The following is a 24,952-nucleotide window of genomic DNA, read 5'->3' as shown; positions in this document are numbered from 1 at the left end:
ATATCTGTAAGAAACAGTAGTTAGTATTAGATTCCTTACCGCCCCACCCATCCTCCCCATTCTGCGAACTGATACCTAGGGTTAGGGAGATCCCTTTCAGGGCCCTAGTTTCAAAATTGGTACAAAAGGGGGTGGTGATGGACGGAGCATCTGAATCAATCAAACACTCACACCCAGTCATAAGATCTGGGTTTAATCCATCACCGTTCTTTAGCCCACTCTGCCACCCCAGTTCAGACATGGCTATATGCAAATCAGTCTGACCCTGTGCCTCATGGGAACAGTACAGCCCGAACTGCCAAGCCATGTCTTCCCTGGACCGGAAACAAGCTTCCGAGGACCGGTTTCTGGCATTCCAGCCGTCTTCAGCCCGGCTTGCTTGAATCCAGTGGCAAAGTGAGCAAGGGACTCACGTCTGAGCATACCCTGCCACACTTATGGCGGCCAAAAGTGGTACAAAAGGGGGTGGTGATGGACGGAGCATCTGAATCAATCAAACACTCACACCCAGTCAAAAGATCTGGGTTTAATCCATCACCGTTCTTTAGCCCACTCTGCCACCCCAGTTCAGACATGGCTATATGCAAATCAGTCTGACCCTGTGCCTCATGGGAACAGTACAGCCCGAACTGTACCGCTTTTGGCCGCCATAAGTGTGGCAGGGTATACTCAGACGTGAGTCCCTTGCTCACTTTGCCACTGGATTCAAGCAAGCCGGGCTGAAGAAGGCTGGAATGCCAGAAACCGGTCCTCGGAAGCTTGTTTCCGGTCCAGGGAAGACATGGCTTGGCAGTTCGGGCTGCACTGTTCCCATGAGGCACAGGGTCAGACTGATTTGCATATATATATATGTATGTATGTATGTATATATGTGTGTATGTATGTGTGTATGTATATGTGTATGTATATGTGTATATATGTGTGTATGTATATGTGTATATATGTGTGTATGTATATGCATATATATATATGTGTGTGTATGTATATGTATATATATATATATATGTGTGTATGTATATGTATATATATGTATGTATATGTATATATATATGTGTGTATGTATATGTATATATATATGTGTGTATGTATATGTATATATATATATCCTGTGTGTTTTGTTAGTACGATGCACTTTGCTTGGGGGGAAAAAGTAAAAACCTAAAGAAGCCATGTCTGGCTGAGGTGCTTTCCCTGTATGCCTGAGTTCCTTTGAGGTTGGATGTTTGAAGTGGCATATAGTGTAATATGGTTCTATATTTCCATTGCGGAGTTCTGGTAACATCATAAACTACAAAGCCGATTTGTTTGCAGATGTCACCAGACCATCAAAATTGCAATATTGGATCATAATATACACGTTACCTGCTGTGTATTTTCTTTTTGTGTACTGCATACTTATTTTAAAGCATTTTGCTTAAAAAGTGGTGTTTTCGCCAAATAGGGAATTGGTTATTGAAAGCTGTATGTAGAATATTGAAAAACACTGTTTGGTTGCCTATATTACAAGTGTTGGCTCTTATTAGATTCTTTAATAGAGCCATGCAATTTCAGCACCGCAGTTTCTTCTCTTGTTGGTGCCTGCTTGGGATGTTCCATCTCTTGTTGTGTTGGGCCCTCGAGGCATCTGCTTAGCTCTCGGGTCCTCGAAGCTTACTGGAGCTGTCACTTTAAAGACGCATGGCCCACATAATATTTCTGAAACATTCTCATAAGAACGACAGACTAGATATTTTTAAAAAGCTTTATGTACGTATTAAAATGCAGATTATGCCATCAATAAATGTGCAGCATAGCCTATACATCATAAGCTTAGAACTCCATACAGTTCAGTAAGCAATCCAGCATAGAGTTGCCTTCTGAGAATTTGAATAGGGGTCGATTTTGTGAAGGAAATGCACACCCCTTTAGGGCTTTGGACAATAGAGTTCATACATTCCGTGCGAACACATGATGTGTTAAGTTTAAACTAATAAACGGTCTAAAGAAAGCTTTTCCGCTTAGAATAAATTGTGATTTTTACCACCATCAATACACTATGTATGGTTCGATCGCTGTCCGATTCTCGGTTATACACTTTAAATGAGACAATGTTAACAGAACTAGGATGAGCAGAGTTTGTCCTTGGCGTGGTACATTCAGAAAGCTTTCTCCGAGAATGTTTTCTTCTGACTTGTGAAACTATTAAGGTTTTTATTTTAGAAACCGAATCAACGATATCACTTGACACAGGCTGACGTTTAAACAAGATGGAAGGCGATGTAAACACGGTACAGCATTAGCAGCAATTCAAATATAACGTATTAATTTTATTAAACAGAAATTTAGCGTTCACAAAAGAATAGAAAAATCATGTAGTTAGGAGTGTAGCTAGAAAAATCCCCTCCGCTTTCAATAAAAAACACATTTTGTCTGAAGGGAGAGTTTGTTAAAAGTTTTTTGCAAGTTGCAACTAACAATGAGCACTGATCGGAATTATACATTTTGGGGGGTTTTCTGAACAGAATATTGTTTAAACAATGGACAGTAGTAAAGCTCAGAGTGGTATGGCCTGCCTTGATGACTGTGAAATAAAGTTGAAGAAAGGATTTTCAAACCACTGCCTTTTATACTATAAATTCAAACATTTATTATATGTGGTACATTTTTCTAAATATCTTGCTTAATTGCGGTGTCGGGAATGGGAGACATGGAAGTAGTCTGCTGCATTGCATTAACTAGCGGGGATTTGGGTTATGCTGCTGGGTGTGCTCGAATGTACCTTGTTGCTGTAACATTGTGTTTTCTTCTTTTGTAGGTCCACAGCAAAGACAAGAAGTATGTGTGCAAGGTGTGTAGCAGAGTGTTCATGTCTGCAGCCAGCGTGGGCATCAAGCACGGTTCTCGGCGCCACGGTGTTTGCCTGGACTGTTCTGGAAGGGGAATGCCTGGCCACATGGATCAGAATGGGGAGGAGGGCTCGCCAGATGAGATGTATCCAGGAGAAGGAAACTATCTCGAGTACACAGATGATATGAAAGAGGATGGGGATGAGGAAATCCTTGGGGACGACGACGACGATGATGACGACATCAAGTGGAAGGACGACGTTGAGATTTCACAAGATGATATCATCATCGAAGATGACAAGGACGATTCTCCACAGGGACATGAGAACTCTGGGGACAACGATAAGGATTTTACCTGGATCACCTAGGGAAATAAGCTAGAGTAGTTAAGGGGCGCCATGTAAGCCAGAATAACAAGGTAGCCTTGTTGTTGTCCGTGTACAAACGAGTAAAATAGTCGTGGTGGATTTTTTGTTTTAAAACAAAACATAAGCTTTCCTGTTCCATGAAGAAAATGGTGAGGGGCTCCCTTCATAAAAGCTCTTATTTCCCTTCAGCTCTCCCCAACCCATTATCTGATTGGTTGCACACTGCCTGCTCAGGTGGAGGCCGGTTGGATTTATGCAAACAGTTCCCAAAGTCTGTGAAGGTATAAGCACTGAGTATGCGTGGCGAGCCTGAGCTCCTAAGTTGCTGGGATGATGGGGACGCCTCATATTGTGTTTCATTTTTTAATTGATTGACTCCAGCTCATGTTGTAGTGAGGAAGTGGGACAGGATGTGCCCAGCAGCATTGGGATAGGTATACTTGAGTGTACTGCTGCACCAGTCGTTAGGGTCCAGGGATGGAGGCATTGTTCCTCTTCCCAACACCTTCCCTGTCATTGGCTTAAAAGCGTCTATGAAATTAAATCACCTTATTTTTATTTATTTAATTTTTGTGTTTGAGGCTGCGCTTGCAGCTTCTGAGAGTTTCTTTTGTGTGTTTTGGGAGGAGTCTTTGCTCATTTTGGTCCTAATCTGGAGGTTGGATTGTCACACATGCTGGAGCAACCCTCGTTTATACGAGCTGTGCCATGTGAATATCTCATTGAGGTAGCTAAAGGACAGTCTTAGATATGTGGAGGCAAACATTCTTGGCGGTGTGCGATGGAGTAGGGTGGTGAGCAGTCATGGTCTCAGTCCCACTGAGTTTAGCAAAGTGTGTCATTAAATGGAATGAAGATTTAATGAAATGATTGCACTCTTTTTCTCATCAATGCAGCAAAGTACAGTCTTAGTGGAGACTGTACACTTAAACCATACTCCGGCTCTACATAGGAACACTTTTAGTTGCAGGCATGAATGTCTAGGAAGACCTAGTTCTTTTTGTCGATGAGTAATAAGGAAATAGTTGTTCTGGGATTGGGACCAGTAGCAATGCTTCATTGTGTCAACAAAGTGATAACTATCCCAGACCACCAAACACTTTTATAGGGTTTGCAGCCAGCTTTAGACTCCCTTTTCCTCACACTTAACTATTCATTTTGTGTAAGTGGCAGTCCACGTGCAATGTCGCAAGCTCTAAGCCTGCAGTGCTCGAGGGAGGCGAGGGATGGTTCTTTATCCGTTGAGCTGCGTCCTGTTGTAGCAGCAGTAGTCCATCAGTGTTTTGCTGCTCCGTGAATACTAATCAGTTTTCTTTTCATCTAATCCGACATTTGGACTAGTGGCGGTCTTCCTCCCACACCAAATACTTTAACTCTGCGCGGTTGCACCCTTTGGATCAGAGGGAGAATCCTACTGCTCTTGATGATGTACTGACCTAGATTCTCTGTGGCTAGACCCTGTGGCATATGGCTGTTATCATGTTTCCCCTCCAAGAGAATGGTCCTAGTAGAGTATATTTATAATTGCCGCGCTACAGGTTCGTTTAACCAGAAAGGAAGCTAAATTATGAGCACTGAGCATAGTCGCGGAATACTGCTAAAGAGAAGGCAAACAGTTGTCTCTGTTTATCATGTGTCTTCTGGATTTAGGTAAAGTTAGCTGAGCTTCTTGTTGCTACATTCTGCCAGGCCATTTTTTCACGCATATTAATGTTTTTGTTTAATATTAAAACGTGATGGAACCAAAAGGCACTGGTGAACAGGACCTCGGTGTGGTATGACTGTTTCACTTGGTTGTGAAGCATGTCATTTCTCCAAAGACGTGCTTGCTCCTCCTTATGACTTGCTGTCATGTTATCCATGTAGGGTAGACTCATCTGTTCTGTACAACCTTCAGTCGGGGTTGAATCCCGCCAGTTTCACGTTCAGAAGCATCAGTGCAAGATCCTTCCCTTTTCGCCCTCAAGATATAGGATTGCTTTGAAGGAATTGATGAGGTCTGATGACCGGTGTTGGGAACGATATGCAGGGAGGAGAATGGCGCCAAAAGAACAGAGTGCAATCATGCCTTAACAGTGACAACCAATGAATTAAATATATATATATTTATTTATTGTTCCTACAAGCTGCTTTTTTGACCCTGGAAATCTTGATTTCCTGGAAATGTTGTGATTTAGCAGGGCCCCAACAGTTCAAGATATGGACGGTAAATGTCTGCATAGGTCATCAGCTCGCATTAAGGCCACTGGCTCTGATTGCTGTGCTAAGACACCTTTGACGATCAGCTCCAAACTAGCAGTGGAAGATTGTTCTCCTTAACTACTAAAAGCATTGCACTGCTCTCTGGAGGAGCTGCTTGAACGTGCTGCTGGCTGGCTTTGTCATCTGGACTTGAAATTGGGCAGCCCAGTTGTGCCGAGAGCTCCTGCAAGAAAATAAGGGTCAGTCCCCTCTGTCCCATCCTCAGCCAACTTTTTCTTCTACTGAACGGAGGAAATAACCTACTTTTGTGCGGTCTTCTTTGGGGACCGAGGTGCTGATCAATAAGAAGAATTCATTGTTTCCAGGCCAAACTGTGCAAACAGAACTTAGCTGGAGTTCAGAAAGGAATTTTTTTTAAACGATGAAAGCTCGTTTTGTTTTCTTAATTTTAGCTTGTTTGGAAACCCTAATAGCTGTATTGAAGTCTTTTTAACTTGAACCTTTTTTCCACGCGCAGAACACAATCATTTCTTAATGTTTCCAGGCCTGCACCTGCTCTCACATGCTGCTGCCCGTCTATGGGCCTGCAGATCCTCTGTGTTTATCTCCTGTACTTGGTGCAGCTCTTATGTCGTCTTATTATTTCTCCTGCACACTTGTTTTTAGTCAAATGCGTTACAGTACCTTTTAAAGCGTTCCCTCCCTTAACAACGATCCTGCTCTAATCTTTAATGTATTAAGTTGTAAAAGGGAAATCCCGTACACCTAGAAGTCTGTCTTTATGAATCACTGACCTCTGTAACGTAGTTTACTTTTAAAATCATTTGTTCATGTATATATTGATTTACATTTTATTTTTTTCCTGGTTATTTTGTAATTCTCCAAGCAAAGACGAAAATAGACTTGTTAAAAGAAGCATATTTAGAAGGTCCGAAGTGCATTGTGGGTAATCTGTGATGTACACACTTGCACCTGCAGGAGCTTTTGAAACAAAGCGCCTGAGAAGACCCAAGTGACAAGTCACAAAAGATATTACATGATTGCACGGGGAAGTGACTTTCGCATTACTCACTGCATCAGAAAGCCATTTAGGAAGAATTCAAAAAAGGCTTATTTCAGACATTTATAGGCATAGTTATTACATTTGGGGAAAAAAGCAAAAAAAGTTACTTTTTAAGACATTCCATTCTTCAACCCAACAGGAAGCTGCCTTCCTGTCTTCAGCATGTGCTTTTTCAGATGTGACTGAGGTGTAGCTTTTAAAGAGACACTTCTTAGGCAAACTTCTTTTCTGTTGTGTTTTTTGTGGTGCTCTGCTTTATTTTGACTTATTTTGTATATTTTATCAGTCTCTTTTCGAGAGTGAGTAAATTAGTTTGACAGGTGTGTATTGATAGGCTGAAGAAAGCCCATGGTAGTCTTTCAGAAAAGACAATGATTTTTTCCCCAGGCATAGAGACCTTTAGAATTGACATTGTCATTACTTAAATATGAATATCGTAAAGGTCCTTAGCAGTTGATTCGTTTTGTAAGTGCTTTGTGGGAAGGTTGTCAAACTGGAGAACCTCAGGACACCATTGTCTCCTCCCAGTGTCCATACAATGAGCAGAAATATTGACTATTAGGTGTCTGATTGGAGGACACAAGCTGTTTCATAGACTTCAGTGAGGTCCGTGGTAGCACATCGTCGAATAACTCATTGCTATATGAGTAGAACTGTAGCTATATCTAGCACTTCCTTAGACTGATTTGTGATTTTATACATATTTGTAATTTTATTCAAATCTCAAATTATTATGCAGAAAAAATCAAACCTGTATTTAAGGCACAGTGGCATAGTTTATCAAAGAGGAAATCTGCATTGAACTAATCATGCTGTAAAAATTTCTTTTACCATCATAGGTGACTGGTTGAAGGCCTTTTAGAGTAATCATTCAGGAAACCTTCAACCCCAGGAACATGGCTGATCTTAGAGGAGAGTAATTTTCAAATCCCTGTAAAAGGAGCTTGTGCACTGAAACAACTGTCCTCAGGCACCCAAGGTGACCAAGATTGCTCGCTTTAGAGCAGCCAACAGATGTGAGGAGTTGTCCGCATTGAACACATGATGTCGGAGACTTCTTAAAAATTTTTATTTATTAAGATGTAAATAAAGTTTTTGTTCAAGACAGTACTGTGGAATGGAATCTGGCACTGAAGCTTTTAGTCACGTTTCACCTCGATTAGTTGTGGTCTCTTGTGTCCTTTTTAGTTGAATAAATTAATGCTGGCAGCTGTATATAACTTTGGGTAATGCAGATAGCCAATGGTAGTTATTCTCTGAAGTGCGCAAGACAGCCACTAACAAGACTATTGTGTCATAATTGCCCTAATGTGTGTCGTTTAATTGGTGATCCCAAAGATGGCTTGTAGGAAAGGAGATCTAGACCTGTGCTCCTGCTACATGACAACACACTACCATTGTAATACATTCTAGTTCAATAATAAAAACACTTCTGTTGCAAGATGGCTGAGTGGGTGACTTTGGGAATCTTGCGGGTCACCTCTGCAAGCTTGATAATCTCTTTAGAAAGGGTAGTAGCAAAACCGGTTATTTATCAGGGCATGACCCACAGTATGAAGTGCTAAAAAACGCAATTTATTGTTGTGGCGTGGACACTTTTAGATAGTGGGCTATCAGGCCAAACATGACGCTAATCTTGTCACAGCTGAAGAGAGGGAACAACTAAGGAGACTTTGGCTAAGAGTGCTCAACAGTGGGACACACTCAAAGGGGTCTTGTAAGGTGCTGCATGTTTTGCAGATGTCACATTTGTTCATAAAGAACCTCTGTGTAGTGTGTCTCACTATTTGAACATTGAGGACTTTCATAAGCGTTCTCTTTGGTACGTAAATGGCCAAATATACCAAAATATACCAGTTGTTACAAGCACCAGTTAGGCTGAGGACATCTTTTTTGTTCTGTCTTAGAGAATCCTAATTGTTCCCCTTCCTGCTCACATAGTGTTGCTGTTGAATATTTTGAGAACAAGTTTGTTCATGTTTAAGGCACTGGACTCTCCTTCAGAAGGGCCCTAGCACATCAGATTGCAGAACTTTGCTGCTGAGTCCTAACCTTCTGATTTGGGGTTCCATTATCTGTATTTTAGAAAGCAACAAAGAATTGTTAGGTCTTACGTGTGTCTTGCAGTTACCATCTGTTCTTTGTTCTTCGGTTCTGAAGGTGGACTCGCTTTCAGGGAATCAAGAAGGTTCCCCACAAGCTGGCGCACCAAGCTTTTCCAAGGTACATGTTTGCATAGAAATTCTTCGAGTTGCCATGTAGGCTGGTCCACCACTGCGACTCGGCTCTGAATCTGTTGGGGGAGCTTACCAAATGTGTGTCCTCTTGTTAAGATAAACGAGTGAGCCTAAGTGTAGTTTCCCATAAAAAATAAAAAAACACTACACAGTTGAGTTATCGGCAATTTCATAGGCAGTTCCAGCTCAAATTAAGGACTGAATGAAAATAACATCAGACCTTTCTGTGCTGTATGATGTGTGCACAAAGTCAGGAACTGGGAAGCTTCGAGTTTTGTTGTCTCAAATCTTCCATTTGTCATGGGTATTAAATGCACTCGCTAACTCACACAAGTGCCTACAAGCAATCCAGTCCCTAGTTGCCCATTGAAGAAGACAAACCTACTTTTCTATTAGGCTATCGAAAACAGACCAAATTTGTTGGTCTTGGGCACTGGATTCAGGGCAACCCCTGCATTAAACATTACATAGAATGATGCATGCTTGTTCCCAGCTGTAAATGGACTTTGAGAATTCAAAGACACTGCCTCCCCCGTTCTTATGGGTTGTACTCTTCCCCCCCCCCCCCCCCCCCCCCCCCTACATGTTATGATGGCTCTTGGTTACGGAGTGTGACTTGTCTCTAGGGCAGGATGAGCCACGAAGATACAAGTTAGCCTGCTGTGGTTTGTGTGAAGCGAAACGGGTACTTTGAAAACATTTGGCTCACAAGTTGTACTTCCCCCTAGATCAAATATATTATGCACCTGCAGTCATTGTGAAGATAGCTCACTGTGCTAGAGGTTTCATTGCATAGAAATCACCGGCACATCCTCAAGATGCAGGTTTTGATTCAGTCATTCGTTCTGTTGAGGTAGTCACAGAGGGTACCACCCTAGGGATGAACAATAGGTTTTTGAAGCAGTTAAAGACCCAAGTATCTTAGCAATGCATTACAAAGTTAATTGTCATTGAAGAAAATGCCGCGAAAGAAATTGTGACGTCATCAGTGCAAACTTTTTTTCTTTGTTGGGGTTGTTTCTGTCACTTTAGTTTTCACACAAAATCTGAGCGACTTGGATTTATTATTTAACCAAAAAAAGTGCAGAATTTGGCTTCTCAATTCTGAAGCACGTGGCCTCTTGGAGACCCGTCCCTATACTCTATCTATATCTGCAATCCGCACACTTCACTTTCACAACAGCTAAAAATGCAAAAAATATTGACATGTACATGAAAATGCAAAAACTGGAATTTTTTTCCAATATTTCGAAAAGGCTATCTATTCTCACTTTGTGATGTGCAAATCTTAAGAAAGCCATAACTAATGGTTTGTTCTTTTTAGATTTTTTTCTATTGTGTTTCCGACATCTGCCTTTTTGTACTTTTTATTTCGATTTAATGCTCAGTAAGAGTGCTGTGTGTATGCTTTCATATATTATATATAAATATATAAATATATTATTTATTTTCTTTAACACGTTTTCAAATCCTCCTACAAAACTAAAAAAGACTTTTGGAAGACGTTGTTGGGAAAACAACTTTTTTTGCTGGGAATATTCTATATTATACTGACTTTATATTATAAACCTGTGTTTGTATTGGAGATGTGTTTAATATTTGAGGGGTTGGGGTGGCGGGCAGAGGAAGAGATTTTACTAATGACAAATCATGTGGGAGAAAGTTGGCTGTTCTGGTTTTCTGTAAATGTCGTACACGTTTTCTTCTTTTCTAGTGGAGCGCACAGTTTCCTCGTCTGCCTGGGGCACGCTAAAAGCCTGCCTGTCGAATCAATTTACTTTATGTGATGGGATTAGCTTCAGTATACTCGCAAATCAATCAGTTTCAATAAATCGGGAGTTTGCTGCTAAAACAGTGGTGGTCTATTTCATACTACTAGATGGGCAACTCGGGAGCCCCCCATTGGGTTTACCTGGTATGTGTTCAGGATATTAAAGACCACGGTGCATTTGAAGTGAGGTAAGCATGAGTCAATTGGCGTACAGCACATTGTTGCTGTTATGTTTGGGGGGTAAGAGTGATGTCCAGTAATTGGATGTTTTTCACATTTAAACTTTATCTACATTAATGCTATAGCATGTAAGTGAAACTTCCTTTCTATCACTCCTTTTGATTCACTGCACGCTAGGGTACAACAGCAAAAAAAAAAAAAAACACTTACCTCATAGACCAAATCAGGGACACACTCCCAGAATGGCGTGCTACTCTTCTGCAAATTGGCCTTGGTACCTCTCCAGATGTATGAAGTAATCTGCAACTACAATCCAAGGCATCTCTCAACTCATGGACGTCTATTCACCACAATGCCTCGGGTAACAAATGGCTGTATACTACTACCCTTAAGCAATAAACAGTTTCCAATTTGCTGCGGAGTTCCTGTGGGGAAGGACAACCAGTTGAGTAGGAAACAGAACTCGAAGTTCTGCTTACATTCTATTGATGCCACTGTCCGAAACCAACAGTACCAAGGTCAGTGCCATGTGGTTATCAAAACCTATACAAAACCAGGGCAGCTCAAACAGTACCTGGAACCAGGGGCAGTATGATATGTATATGCAACAAGGGTTCCAAGTGAGGAAATATAGTGATATCACGAGCCAAGGTATCGCTTAATGAACAAGTGCCAAAAGAGTTAAACAGTCCTAATCCACTAGTGAACAAGACAAATAACCCACTTGTTAATTTTCAACAGAGGAGCTTATATTGGTATTAATCATAAAAAAAGAGACTATTTAGAATATAAAATTACAGTGAACAGGTGCTCAAGTGATCACACAGTGAGTATCCACTCTCGCCAGGCATGCCGTGGAGTCTTGCAGTGACTGTACAGCTCTGTGGAAAAGGCAGCTTTAGAGGTTTGAGAGTGGATTATATCTCTCCCATCTTGGAATGTCGTTGGACCTGGAGTTCTGTTGAACCATCCCGCTCCCGCCAGGCTTACCTTTTGTAAAGTTGGTAACCTTGTTTTTATTTCTTAAGCAGAGTGACTTTCTGCGTCTTGACCAATGCCTTGGAACCCCGTTTGGGGTAATTGACAGACAGAAACATATTGATCACATAAAGGGGATATATTTGTTTACAAACCCCCGTCCTCTCTGGTTTGAACCCTATCTCTGAGGGCATCAGAATGAATCCAATTCAGCCCATCTGGAGATAGTTTTATCCTTTTTCTTTGTGCACTCTGCCCCTCAGTCTATATCAGAGGTCTTCAAACTTTTGCTGGCTGAGCCCCCATCTAAACCTTTGACACATTGAGCCCCCCCCCCCTCCCCACCACCACCTCCTGACAAAAAAGTTGGTACTCTGCATCATTGAGGGCCATTCCCTCCTGCAGAGCCCAGGCCATATGGGGCAAATAATATTAAATAAAGGGTTTAGTAAACTGAAGTTTTTGTAGTGCATGTGCTTATTCTAAAGTTCAAATGAAAAGTCTCCAAGAAAAATGTAGCAGCTTTATTTTTCAAATAAAACACAAAATTTAGGATAGATTAGCAAAAACACTCCCAAAACACAGGTGTGGGGTGCGCCTGTTTTTCTCCACAGATACAATGAGTGGATGGGTGCTTGCTCTGCCATCCTTGGGTTGTGCTCCACTTGCAGTCTTGAGCAGTACCTGGAAACGGGAGTGCTCAAATTTTTTTTGTAATATATATTTTTCTGTTTTATATAGCGCGAACATGCGCCAAAGGTATTAGAGCGCTTTACAGGAGCATCTTTTACATTACACAAGCACACATTCATTTTTTGTAAGCACAGGGAGATTAAGTGATTTGCCCAAAATCACAGGATGTTGAGCAGACACCAAGAATTGAACCTGATTCCCCAGCTCTACAGTCATCTGCTCTGGCTGTTGTACCACATTCTGCCCCTAAACAGGATTACATAAAAAGGGGTTCCACAAAACATGCTTTCTGACACAATTGAAAAATCCTTAATTATGTGGAATATGGCCAGGTGTTGCCATGTCAGTAGGAGGTCAGCCACAGTTTTCCCAGAAGGCCTTGGGGGACATTTACATCATACATGTGATATAAGTGATTCAAGAGGATATATACATCTTTATTCTCTAGCATCATTAATTTGTTAGCATAGTTGGCTTATAAAGAAGATCGCCTTCCAAAGCTTCAGAAATAGCTGCACAAGAAAACATTTAAATTTGATCTACGAAAGGAGTGAGGACAGATGGTAGGCATACTTCACAATATTTGTTATATTATGCGTGTGGGCTCCGCTCTAGGGATTGGAACATGTTAAACAAGCACCAGCGACTGTAATCCAGGTCAAATTCATCTTTCGTAAGTCACTGATAAATTAAGTGATTTTGCCCAGGATCCCATGATGTTGAACCGATACCAGGACTCGAATCCGGGTCCCCAGAACCAAAGTCAGCACCTATAGCATTAGTGCCAAATCCGCTCCTCCTTGAAACATCCTAGTTCCCACTAGTACTGGGACGTAGGGGAAAGGAACGAGGCTTAAAAACGAATACAAAAAGATCTTTACTCTTACCTGCCAAAGAATGGAATTTTCAGGAAGGATATAACCATTGTAAATTCCTTGCAGTGAAACGTACTTTCGACGTGGGAAGCAACATGGGGCGCAACTAGACCCGAACTTAGGGGGGCATGGGGCTAAGACTCCCTGCCAGGGCTGGCCCTAACACTGATCGCACACGGTGAGGTACAGGTGAGTGAAGTGTCACATGAGCAGGATGAATAGTGTGTTCGTGTGACTGCAGAGTGAGGTACAGGGTGAACAGCGCAAGAGCATTGTGAGTGCAGAGTGATCACTGTGAGTGCAGAGTGTGCTCATGTGACCACAGGGTAAGTGGAGGGAGAATAATGTGAGTTCATGGTGAGTGGCATAAGTGCAGCGTGGTCACTGTGAGTGCAGGGTGAGCCGGGTGGGTTGAGTGCACGGTGATCAATGTGAGTACATTGTGATCCCTGTGATTGCAGGGTGAGTGTGAAAATGAAGGCCGAGAACGAGGAGTGAGTTGTCTGAATGCAGGGTGCATTCCCAGGCACAGTTGAAGTTACTCAGCATGTTATTGAGGCTTGGCATAGGGTTTCAGATACTAGTTAAACTATTGCTTTTATGGCATTATTCAGGGTCCTGGGATCGAGGGTGGAGGAAATAAATATTGTGCTCATCCTGGAACTAACTTCCAGTTTTGCGATTAGGGTTGCCAGCTCATTATATTGATATCCCAGACAGTACAAAAATAAGCAGGCCCCTAAAGCCTAGTTTCAGCACTTGTTGGTGCATACTTGGAATAGCAAAAATAAATAGAAAGCATTTTTAATTATGTTCTAAGGCTGCCTGAATGATCCATGACTTATAGTTAAAGGGAACAAAGATTGAAAAGTCACATTACAAATGAAAACATACTATTTTATTTCTAACCCTATTTAGTGTCGAGACCAGGCCTTTGCAGTCTCTTTAAACAACACATGGCTGCCATTTTTCTATTGGTAACCCTACTTTATATTCCTTTTCATGAAACACATTCTCACACTAAGGCAGTAAAAAGTAAAATCCAAATGTAAGGAATAGGCAGAGTGGGGGCACAGGGGGTACTGGAACCAGAAAACAAACAGCCTCTGTATTCAGTTAACAAAGGTATGTAAATATGCACATGGTCTTTAACAGGCGCGCAAAGCCCATAGGGCTCAAAGGGCTCAGCGCCCCCATCATGTGTGTCAGCCCGGGCTGAGACTGCTTCCCGGGCACAAACACATACCGTTTTGGAGCCGCCAGCTGCACCCGCGTGGTTCACAGGTCTTTAAAAGACTATTTACTTGTTAACGAGGCTTTGTTGTTTTTTCACCCCTTCTTAGAGCCCCTGCAGCTCCACTCTTTCTATTGCTGGAAGAATTAGCCCGCCCCATGAAATTGTTGCACCTCTGGTCTTTAACGACCTGTAAAACTCTGGCATGCTGGAGATAAGACCCCAGACACTGCCCAGCTGAGCCCCAGCAGCTGAAACTGATGCAGCCCGGGCTGAGACAGACGACTCGCGACTGGAAGCATCAATGAAAGTTGAAGTGGTGGGGTGGAGTGCGCACCTCCCCCTGAGGGGATGCTGCACCCTCCCCCGGGGGGGGCACGCCCCATAGTTTGAAGACCTATGCTGTATATCAACATCTGCTCATCTAATTGAAAACACTTCTGCACTTCTCTATTGAAGAGTTGTAACCCACATCAGGTACCTTGCGGTCCAGGCATGAGTAGGGAACCCAATGATGAAGCATGTCCCCTTCAGATGTGTGAGGGTTCTCGTCCTTAAAAAGTGCTCTGTTTTAAGACACTGATTTATTTCGTTATCTCCTGTTTTTCTCTTTTTCTTTGTTAGACGCCAGACATACCTTTTGTGAGCTCCTTTGCTCACTGTGCTACCGGAACAAACCTGCACCCAACTGAAGAGGTTGAGAGAGTCTGAAAGTGGTCTTGCATTGCTTCTGTTCTGGATCCGAGGATATGGCTTGCCAGCTTGGGCTTGGCTGCTCCAATTGGAGCAGGACCAGGGCTGATTTTCATATGGCTGGATCTAATCTCAGGTGGCATGTTGGTAAAAAAAACGGATGGACTATTAATTTTGGCATTCCCCCTTTTTTAAAAATAACTTTTTTTTTTATTTTTTTTTTTTAGCAAAGTCGATTACAGAGTAGCAGTATAAACTACATTTCTCCAGTATTGTATCTTTTATAGATTCACATGCTCAAATCTTCCCTGTTGTGATGGTGGTAGTCCCACTGTAACAGTAATAAAAGCAGTGCTAAAGAATTAGCATTAAACTCCATTGAAAAACAGCAGCATTTAGTAGCCAATTCACATTGACTTCATACACCCAAACGTCAGCCATGCAGAGCACAGACCCTAAAGCACTCGTCCACTGCAGAGCCACCATACGTCAGAATTCTTACCTCATGTCCTGTATTAGGGAGTCTCTCTGAGTTCTGCTCAGTCACACTGTTACTGTTAACCTTGTGACCTGCAGTTTTCCAGTTCACCTCTACACCTCCTACCATCATCTGAGGTACAGTTTGGGAGTGTGTTTGGCTGTGCTTTCTCACAAAATGTCTGAGTCTAAAAAAAAAAGGTTACTCTGAAAGAAACACGTTAGTGATAGATTCCTTACCTTAGAATATACCCAGGCGTCAGACTGGTCCGGAAAGTTTTCGTCAGCAGTCTCCCTGCGCGTCGGTAGGCGTTGTACAGCTCAGCTGAGGGGAGAGATGCAGCCAAGTTCACAATCCGTTGTAGTCTTGACACTGCTGACTTGCTGGGCAGGGCGATTTCCACGACAGTGGCGCTACGCCGCCACGCCTGGCTGAGAACGGATGGATTTTCTGGGGATGTCCAGAACACATTGATGGACGTGCCCTTTGATGGCACTCGCCTGTTTGGCCACACGCACTCCTTCCGCTTCTGCTTTTCGCCCCTCATGGTCAAGGAAGAGGCGCCCAAGCACGTATGTTTCAGAGCCACACGCCTGCGCAGCAACAGTCTCAGCGCAGCCGCGGATGTGGGACCCGCAGTGGCAGGTCTCAGGGCCAGCGTGCGTTTCAGTCCACTACCCACCCTGCTCCCACTGAGTCCAAACCGTCCTAGTCCGGTGTTTCAGGCCCACCAGACGCCAGTGGGTGGCATGATTCGCCATCACCTCCACCACTGGCGCACCATGACATCAGACAGGTGGGTTCTGCAAACTGTCCAAAGGGGTTACATCCTCCTCTTTTCGACAACCCCGCCCCCCCCCCCAACCATGCCACCACAGTATCACAGCATGTTGAGGAATCACTTGGCACTTCTCCAGCAGGAAGTTACGGCCCTCTTGGCCAAGGGGGCCATCGAGTGCGTCCCGCCGCCAGATGTAGGTCTTAGTTGGTACTCCCACATCTTAGCCCTTCGGAACGTCAACTGCTTCCTCCGGAAGGAGAAGTTCAAGATGCTCACACTTGCTCTGGTCTTGTCTGCCCTCGACCCACAAGACTGGATGGTACCGTTGAACCTGCAGGACGCGTATTTTCATATTCCCGTCCTGTCGGCCCAGCAGCACCTGTGATTCACGGTAGGGCAGGAGCATTTTCAGTTCATCGTGCTCCCCTTTGGCCTTACCAGCGCCCCTCGGGTGCTCACCAAAGTGATGGCGGTGGTCGCAGCTCATCTGCGCAGATCAGGAGTTTCAGTCTTTCCCTTATCTCGACGACTGGTTGTTGAAGGCGGGCTCGCCCCAAACAGTCATCTCCCACCTCCAGACTTTGGCCGACCTCCTACATTTGCTGGGGTTCTCCTTCAACGTGCCAGAGTCACACCTGATTCCCTCTCAGAACCGCCTCTTAATCGGAGTCGTTCTGGACACAGCGCAGTTTTGGGTTTATCCTCCCGAACAGCGAATCTGGGACATTCGGGCTATGGTTCCGATCTTTCAGCCCTTGCCCTGGGTTTCAGTCAGGACGAACTTGAGTCTGCTGGGCCTCATGACCTCCTGCATCCTGCTAACCAACCATGCTAGATGGCATATGCTGGCTCTGCAGTGGGACCTGAAGTTCCAGTGAGCGCAGCATCAGGGGAACCTGTCAGACTACGTCCAGATCTCAGAGGGCACTGCACAACAATTGCAGTGGTGGCTCACAAATCAGCATTAGGTCAGCAGCAGATCCCTCTTCCTTCCCCAGCCGGAGCACTCAGTGATGACGGATGCGTCCCTCCTAGGATGGGGTGGCCACTTGGGAGAGGCGGAGATCAGAGGCCTCTGGTCTCCGGCAGAGTCCCAGCTCCATGTCAACCTTCTGGAGCTTCGGGCGATCCTTCTTGCACTGAAAGCATTCCTTCCCTCTGTCAAGGGGAGGGTGGTGCAGGTGTTCACAGACAACACCACCGCCATGTGGTATTGCAACAAACAAGGCGGGGTGGGGTCGTTGACCCTATGTCAGAAAGCTCTGCGCCTCTGGACATGGCTGGAATGTCAAGGCATTTCCTTGACGATTCAACACCTGGCAGGTTCTTTGAATGCCAGGGCGGATTAACTCAGCTGCAGGAGCCTGATGGATCACAAATGGTGTCTTCACTCTGAGGTGGAGCAAGGTCTCTTTTAACATTGGGGAAAGCCTTGGTTGGATCTATTCGCCACCGAAGAGAATGCGCAATGTCATCACTTCTGCGTGTTGGAATTTCCAAGACGGCACTCGCTCGGCAACGCTTTTCGTCACAAGTGGAGCTGCAGTCTATTGTACGCCTTTCCGCCTTTACCAGTTCTATCCAGAGTGCTGAAGAAGATCAGGCGCGACCGGGCCCAAGCCATTTTTGTGGCCCTGGACTGGGCTCAAAGAGTTTGGTATCCGAGCTACGAGCATGGATCCCCCGATCCGACTGCCTCTTCGGGAGGATCTTCTGGCGCAGCAGCAGGGACGGTCTTCCACCAAACCTATCCAGCCTGCTAAATGTGTGGAGATTGAGCGGCTACAGTTGATTCCTTTTGGCTTGCCTCCTGAAGTCTGTGATATCATTCTGGCAGCCAGGTGTCCCTCCACTAAATCAGTATACGCCTGCAGGCGGAACAAATGTGTGGCATGGTGCACGGGAAAGGCTGTGGATAACCCTTTCTGCACCACTTTCAGAAGTTCTTTTGTTGCTTCTTTGTCTGGCCCAGCAGGGCTCTGCTCTGGGAACTATCAAAGGCTATCTCTTTGCAATTTCGGCCTTTCTCAGGCTCCCTGATCAGCCCTCTCTTTTCAAGTCCCCTGTTGTGAATAGATTTCTCAAAGGCATTACTCACCTTTTCCCTCATTCCGTTTGTGATGCCGCAGTGAGACTTCAATCTGGTTCTTACTTTTCTGATGTGCGCTCCTTTTGAGCCTCTTCACAACTGTCCTCTTCATTTGTTAACTTTGAAGACTGCTTTCCTGGTTGCATCAACTCTGCTAGGTGCTTGTGTGAGCTCCAAGCTCTTTCCTGTAAGCCTTTTTTTCTGTCTGTTCATCCAGACAAGGTTGTGCTTCGCACTCGTCCTTTCTTCTTGCCAAAGGTTGTCACTGCCTTACACATTGGGCAAACTACCACCTTGCCTACTGTCTTTTCGCCTTCGCACCCTTCCAGAGAGGAGGAGAGGCTCCACCGTCTGGACCCAAAACGTGCGCTCTCATTTTACCTGAATTGCACACCAGTTCCGAGTGGATGACCGTTTGTTGGCTACGTGGGAGCCAAGAAAGGCTGGGCTGTACACAAGAGGACTATCTCCCGCTGGGTGGTCTTGTGTATCAAAGCCTGTTATTCTCTGGCTAAAAAGGAACCTCCGGTGGGGTTGCACGCCCATTCTACTAGGGTAACAGCAGCTACTACTGCATTGGGACGTAGTGTCCCCCTGCAAGACATCTGTCAGGCAGCCACGTGGGCCTTGTTGGACACTTTTACCAAGCATTATTGCCTTGACAGTCAAGTCCGGAGAGACGGCTTCTATCGCCATTCTGTTCTCCGTGACTTTCTGGTTTGAACTTGGTTCGCAGACCCACCACGGGGTTGCTATTGCTAGGGTATTTATTCTAAGGTAAGGAATCAATCACATACGTGTTTCTTTCAGATTAACAAGTTACTTACCTTTGGTAACAATATATCTGTAAGAAACCTTAGTTAGTGACAGATTCCTTACAGCCCCACCCATACTCCCTGTTCTGCAAACTGATTTCTAGGGCTAAGGTGATCCCTTTCAGGGCCCTAGTTTCAATGCACCAGTGGTCAGTATCTTGCATGGCTCTGCGTTGCTGGCATGGAAAGTTGTGTACAGCGCGCGTGGCTTAGTAGCTCCTGCAACGTCATCTCTGCGCCAACGACGTACGCGGAACCGTACAACGACTCCTACCGACACGCAGGGGTACTGCTGACAACTTTCCGGATCCAGTCTGACACCTGGGGATATTCTAAGGTAAGGAATCGATCACTAACTAATGTTTCTTACAGATATATTGTTACCGAAGGTAAGTAACTTGTTCCTTAGGCCTTGCAAGACTTGTGGAAAATCAAGACTTTTCAGAGGATCCACAAAAAAATGCTTGTACTGTCTTTATCCTCATTATAAACTGAAGGAATGCAAGTACTATCATACTTTTTCTATGAAAGCCCTCTAAGACAGGCAATGTAGACTGCTTCTGTGGCTACAGAAAAAGGTTATCTCTGACTCCGATTCAGGTTCATACCTTCTCAAGAAAGAGGAAAGAGCGGAAATCATCATCTTCAGACACAGACTCTAGAAAATAATCATCTGAGAGGGACTCTAAAAAATCTAGGTCTCACAGCAGAGAGATTAGTGACGAAAAAAGATCAAGAAAGGAGCCAGCTGACCCTTCCTCTCATCAAAGGTCTGATACAGCACCTCCATCTGCTGCCCATCTTTCATTCAAGAAGCAGTCTTCAAAGAAAAATCGACCGTCAACAGCTCAGTCGACGAAGAACTATTAGTCTAAGGCCGTGGTACTAATAGTGCAGCCCACGGGCCTTCATTGGCGCCCACGGACCTTGCCTAGTGAGGCCAGTAGTAAACACAGAAGATGACCGCAGGAGCATACGTAGTGATTAAGTATTAAATAGGTATTCACTACTGTATGCTCCTGCAGCCATCTTTTGTGTTTCGTGCCGGCCTCTGTGACCTCACAGCACCGTCCAAAAGCTTCCCAAAAGGCCCTTTAAAAGTCAGCTGTAGGTGCTTTCACAGCTGAATTTTAAAGGGCCTTTTGGGAAGCTTCCTGTTTGGACTGAGACAGATAGAGGCAGGGACGGATAGAGGAAGAGATAGAGACAGAGACAGAGACCGACCGAGACACAGACAGATAGAGACAGACCGAGATAGAGACCGAGAGATGGATAGAGACAGACTGACAGAGATGGAGACAGACCGAGAGAGAGAGAGCAACAGAGATAGAGTGTTAGATAGAGCTAGCGAGGTAGATGAATAGAGATAGAGAGCTAGAGAGAGATAGATGTGTGTGTATGCCGTGTCTGGTGGCTCAGTGGACGAATGCGTCCGCTGCAGGAGCCTGTGTTCAACCTCCAGGTTACAGTTTTTTTTTTATTTAGCTCTAGCCCTGGTGCGGCCCACGGCCACAAACCACACTAAATTTTGCCCCAGAGAGAAAGTTTGAGTACCCATGGTCTACGGCATCTGTCGCCAGGAACTGCCACACCTTCGACTGTGACTTTCACTACATCGACAATCTAGACGCCAACCGCGTCCTTTACATCTAGGAGACCATCCCCGACAACCAAGATATCCTGGATGACCACCTCACTTCTGACTACCGAACACACTTCTGTCCCGTTGATGACGATTCCTATTGGCACCACTGTCGACGATCCCGTTGACGGCGGGGAAAGACATTTTTTATATTCACAGTAAAGGTACAACTACTTCTCTGACTCAGGACTTTTCAAAGATTTCTTCACTGCCTCAAGCATGTGTCCTGGACTTCGAGGAATCTGCAGATGAGGGTATCTTTGGCCCTGCATACAGTCCTTCACAATTAAAGGTGAAGTGTTGGGAATCCGAGGACGAATAAGCAGAACGTGATCTGTCGGCCTACCTTGAAGGTGATTACTATTTCTCCGATAGGGGACATCCTGCCGTTTAGGAATATGATACTTTCCAGGAGCATTATCCTTATGAGGAACAGGAGAATGAGCAAAATCGTGTTCAGGAACCATCAATCAATATTCCAATTACATTGGTCACAGACTTACGCATGATGCTAAATGATATTAGAAGCGGTCCCCTGCTGCCAACTCAACTCAGCAGCCTCCACCGAGGCGGGAAATCCCTGACACCACTACTGCTCCACAGAGTACGCCTAGGCCTCAAAAAGACAGGCCTATACCACCTCCAATATCTATCCTGGGTACTTTGCTGGACAGTGATGGTCAGCTATTAGAAGAGGGTGACTCCAGACATCCCAATGCCCATGATAAATGGGTTGACTGAATGCCAGCGTCTCCTACCCCACCAGCAGCCGATTCTTTGCCTGTTGATATCAACAGTTTCCACCTAATCTTTGATCCACCTATGCCCGCTAAAGAAACAGAGTGCATCCTTTATGATTTTAAAGCAAGAACTCACGACTTGTGCTAACCCTATCACGGATTTCATATGACAGGAAGGCCTAAAATTGTTGAAGACACCAGCATCTGTGGCTTCTGTGATTATTTGCTAAAAGTACATGACACCTGCGGGTTCCCCTACATGTCTCATTGGTCACACACTGCCGGATTTGGTCATCATGCAAGGTGCTCAGAGAAGAGCAAAAAAATCCTTCCTTGCCATACAGCGCCTCCGGATAAGGCAGGCCGCAGGCATAACAATATAAGCAAGAGGTTCTCCCCAATAGCAGCTTCTTTAATCCGAGTCTTAAATGCCATGACTATCCTTAGGAGATGTGATCTGACTTCTCATCTCTGTTGGAGTATCAGAGCACAAGGAGGTGAAAGATCCTGGTGGAAGTTGAAAAGGCCTCTTCCGAAATCATTGATGTGGCCATCAATATTTCTTCCACAGCCTTCAGGCAAATGTCTGGAGCGGCAGTATTGAAACAACAAAGTTGGCTTAAAGTGACTACATTCCACCCAGAGGTACAGACCAAAATACTGGACATGCCATTTGATGGAGCGAACCTTTTTGGAAAACAAATAGACAACGCCTTGCATTCGATGCAGTCTGATACAGATACTGCCGAGTCAACAGATAACTTGCAGCAGAGGCTGTTTCAGCCCTTTCAGGGCAGAGGTAGAGGCCAATGAATCTCTCAACTGCAGTTCCAGCAGAGGTTTAAGCCCTACTCCTAACAGTGTTTTTGCTCGCAATATTCAGCTCAGTCCTACAGACTAACCACAACGCCCACATATTCCAGACAGCCAGGGGCGTCAACGCCCATCAACAAGCGGGAAGCCTCAGAATGCCAACAGGAGGCAATGAAGTACCGCAGGCCCCTGGCGCCGCAGTCAATCTTCAATTTGATCACACGTTATCAAATTCTTCAATGGAAGATCATCTCTGCTAACAAGTGGGTTATATGTATTCCAGCATGGTCACACCCTGGAATTTTTTCAAAAGCCCCCAAATTTTCCTCCACCGAAGACATCACATAGTCCATTTCCAGTTCTCAAAAAAGAAATGCGATTGCTTCTATCCAAAAAAGCAATAGAGGAGGTGCTGCACAATCAGTGTGACCTAGGTTTCTATTCCCATCTTTTCTGATCAAAAAGAAGTTAGGAAAGTGGAGGCGAGTATTGGCTCTGAGGCTATTGAACAAGTTAATAAAAAAAAAACAACCCTTCAGGATGCTATCTCTTAAGGAGAATTTACAGCTGATGAACACAGGGGACTGTCTCTTTCCTGAATCTACTGGACGCATATTTTCACGATCCAATATATTTGAAGCACCAAAGGTTTCTCAGGTTCGAAGCGGCAGGGTGTAATGATCAATTTAAGGTTCTCCCCTTTGGGTTAAAATCAGTCTTCAGAGTATTTAGCAAGTGCATGGCCGATGGGTTGGTCACTAGCTATTCCCCTACCTGGACGATGGAAGGCCCCTCCTTCGAGTCAGCAAAGAAGCCCACAGAGGCCTGTCTACAACTTTTCCACCATTCCCTAGGTCTCCAGCTGAACAGGGAAAAATCAATTCTCGTCCCCTCCGGATTGCTGGTGTTTCTAGGAGCAATCCTGGATATGAAGCTGTCCAAGGCATTTCCCAGAGGTGAAAGGATTTCACGCTTGCAGGTAATCAGGCTATCACTATCTTCAAAACAGTGCATTTCTGTAAGGACATACAAATCCATGCTGGGGTGATGGCCTCCTGGTGATTCCCATTTACTGCCTCCGCATGAGACTTCTTCAGGAACAGCTTGATGCGCTGTGGACACAATGTTGGGGGTTCTTTCATGGACAGGATTTCGATAATATCAGAGATGAAGACAGCATTGTTCTGGTGGATGGTCAAAGAAACCAGGTCATTCGAAACTCTACCAATTACTGACAAATGCAATTCTGTCCTTCAGAAAGCTCGTGCTCCTTCTACCCTCAAATGAGGCGAAATGGAAAATATTCTGCTTATGGTGTGCTTCTCAGTCTTGCCATCCTTTCTGGTCCACACCTGAACAGATTCTACTTTATCTATTACATCTGGCCGAATCAGGCCGTATGAATGCATCCATTAAGGTGCACATAGTGTCAATTTCTAGATACAGATGACGTTCTGGGCAATTGTGGGCCAACAGGCTTGTGAAAGTTTATGAAGGGTCTATTCAGAGCTTACCCTCCTACCAAGCCTCCTCCAGTGCTCAGGCAGCTGAACACTTATTGCAACTCATGAGATCTCCATTCAAGCCTATTCACAAGTTCAAATTGAAATTTCTTTCATGCAAGGTGGCATTTCTGTTGGCCGTTAAATCTGCCATGCATATTAGTGAGATTCAGGCTTTGGCAATAAAAAAAAACCTTACCTACAGTTTCTAAAAGGCAGAGTAGTTATGCGCACTAATCCTTCATTTATCCCCAAGGTACCTTCAGCATTTCACCTCAATGAACCAGTCAGAGTCAGAGGTTCTTTATTCGGTGATTTAAAAAACACCATAAAAGCACATATATATATATATATATATATATATATATATATATATATATATATATATATATATATTTTTTTTTTTCCTGGTCCCCTGTTGTGTCCCTTGGGTTCTTTGGAGGAGTGAGGAGTGAGGAGCCATTCTTGGATATATATATATATATATATATATATATATATATATATATATATCCATACAAACAGGTTGCCCTTGTGAAGACGCCACAGACCAGGGAGTATGAACACCTTTAATTGCAGACTTCAGCATACAGAGTGACAGTCTCCCACCAAATTTCATCAGTAGCCCAACGCGTTTCAAGCACTCCTGTGCTCTTGTTCACGGGCGAAATGGAGAAGGGAAGCAGCAGTCTTTCGATAGGGAACACCTGATAACTTCATCAAGTCCCGCCCCAGTGGGCGTGTGCATGCAAAGCATGCTGGTACTTGAAGTTCCCCTTGAGTTTAACCCTCGTGGGTGTCGCAGTCTCCAAGTACCAGCATGCTTTGCATGCACACGCCCACTGGGGCGGGACTTGGTGAAGTTATCAGGTGTTCCCTGCTGCTTCCCTTCTCCATTTCGCCCTTGAACAAGAGCGCAGGAGTGCTTGAAACGCGTTGGGCTACTGATGAAATTTGGTGGGAGACTGTCACT

General features: G+C 44.5%; 1 protein-coding gene across 2 annotated transcripts in view; it reads left to right on the top strand.

The window, feature by feature from the left end:
• Positions 1–5,146, top strand: part of ZBTB46 (zinc finger and BTB domain containing 46) — a 288,923-nt gene extending 283,777 nt beyond the window's left edge. The window contains exon 7 of one of the 2 annotated variants that reach the window (XM_086932760.1): positions 2,795–5,146. In XM_086932760.1, the coding sequence (XP_086788886.1) occupies positions 2,795–3,193 (399 nt within the window). In that variant the 3' untranslated portion in view covers positions 3,194–5,146. The remainder of the gene's footprint in view (positions 1–2,794) is intronic. The other variant, XM_086932761.1, reaches the window with a different exon arrangement.
• Positions 5,147–24,952: the final 19,806 nt, after the last annotated feature.

Source organism: Lissotriton vulgaris, chromosome 7, assembly GCF_964263255.1.
Source record: "Lissotriton vulgaris chromosome 7, aLisVul1.2, whole genome shotgun sequence".
In the NCBI taxonomy this organism is placed as follows: Eukaryota; Metazoa; Chordata; class Amphibia; order Caudata; family Salamandridae; genus Lissotriton; species Lissotriton vulgaris.
This window is presented reverse-complemented; position numbering and strand designations above follow the sequence as displayed.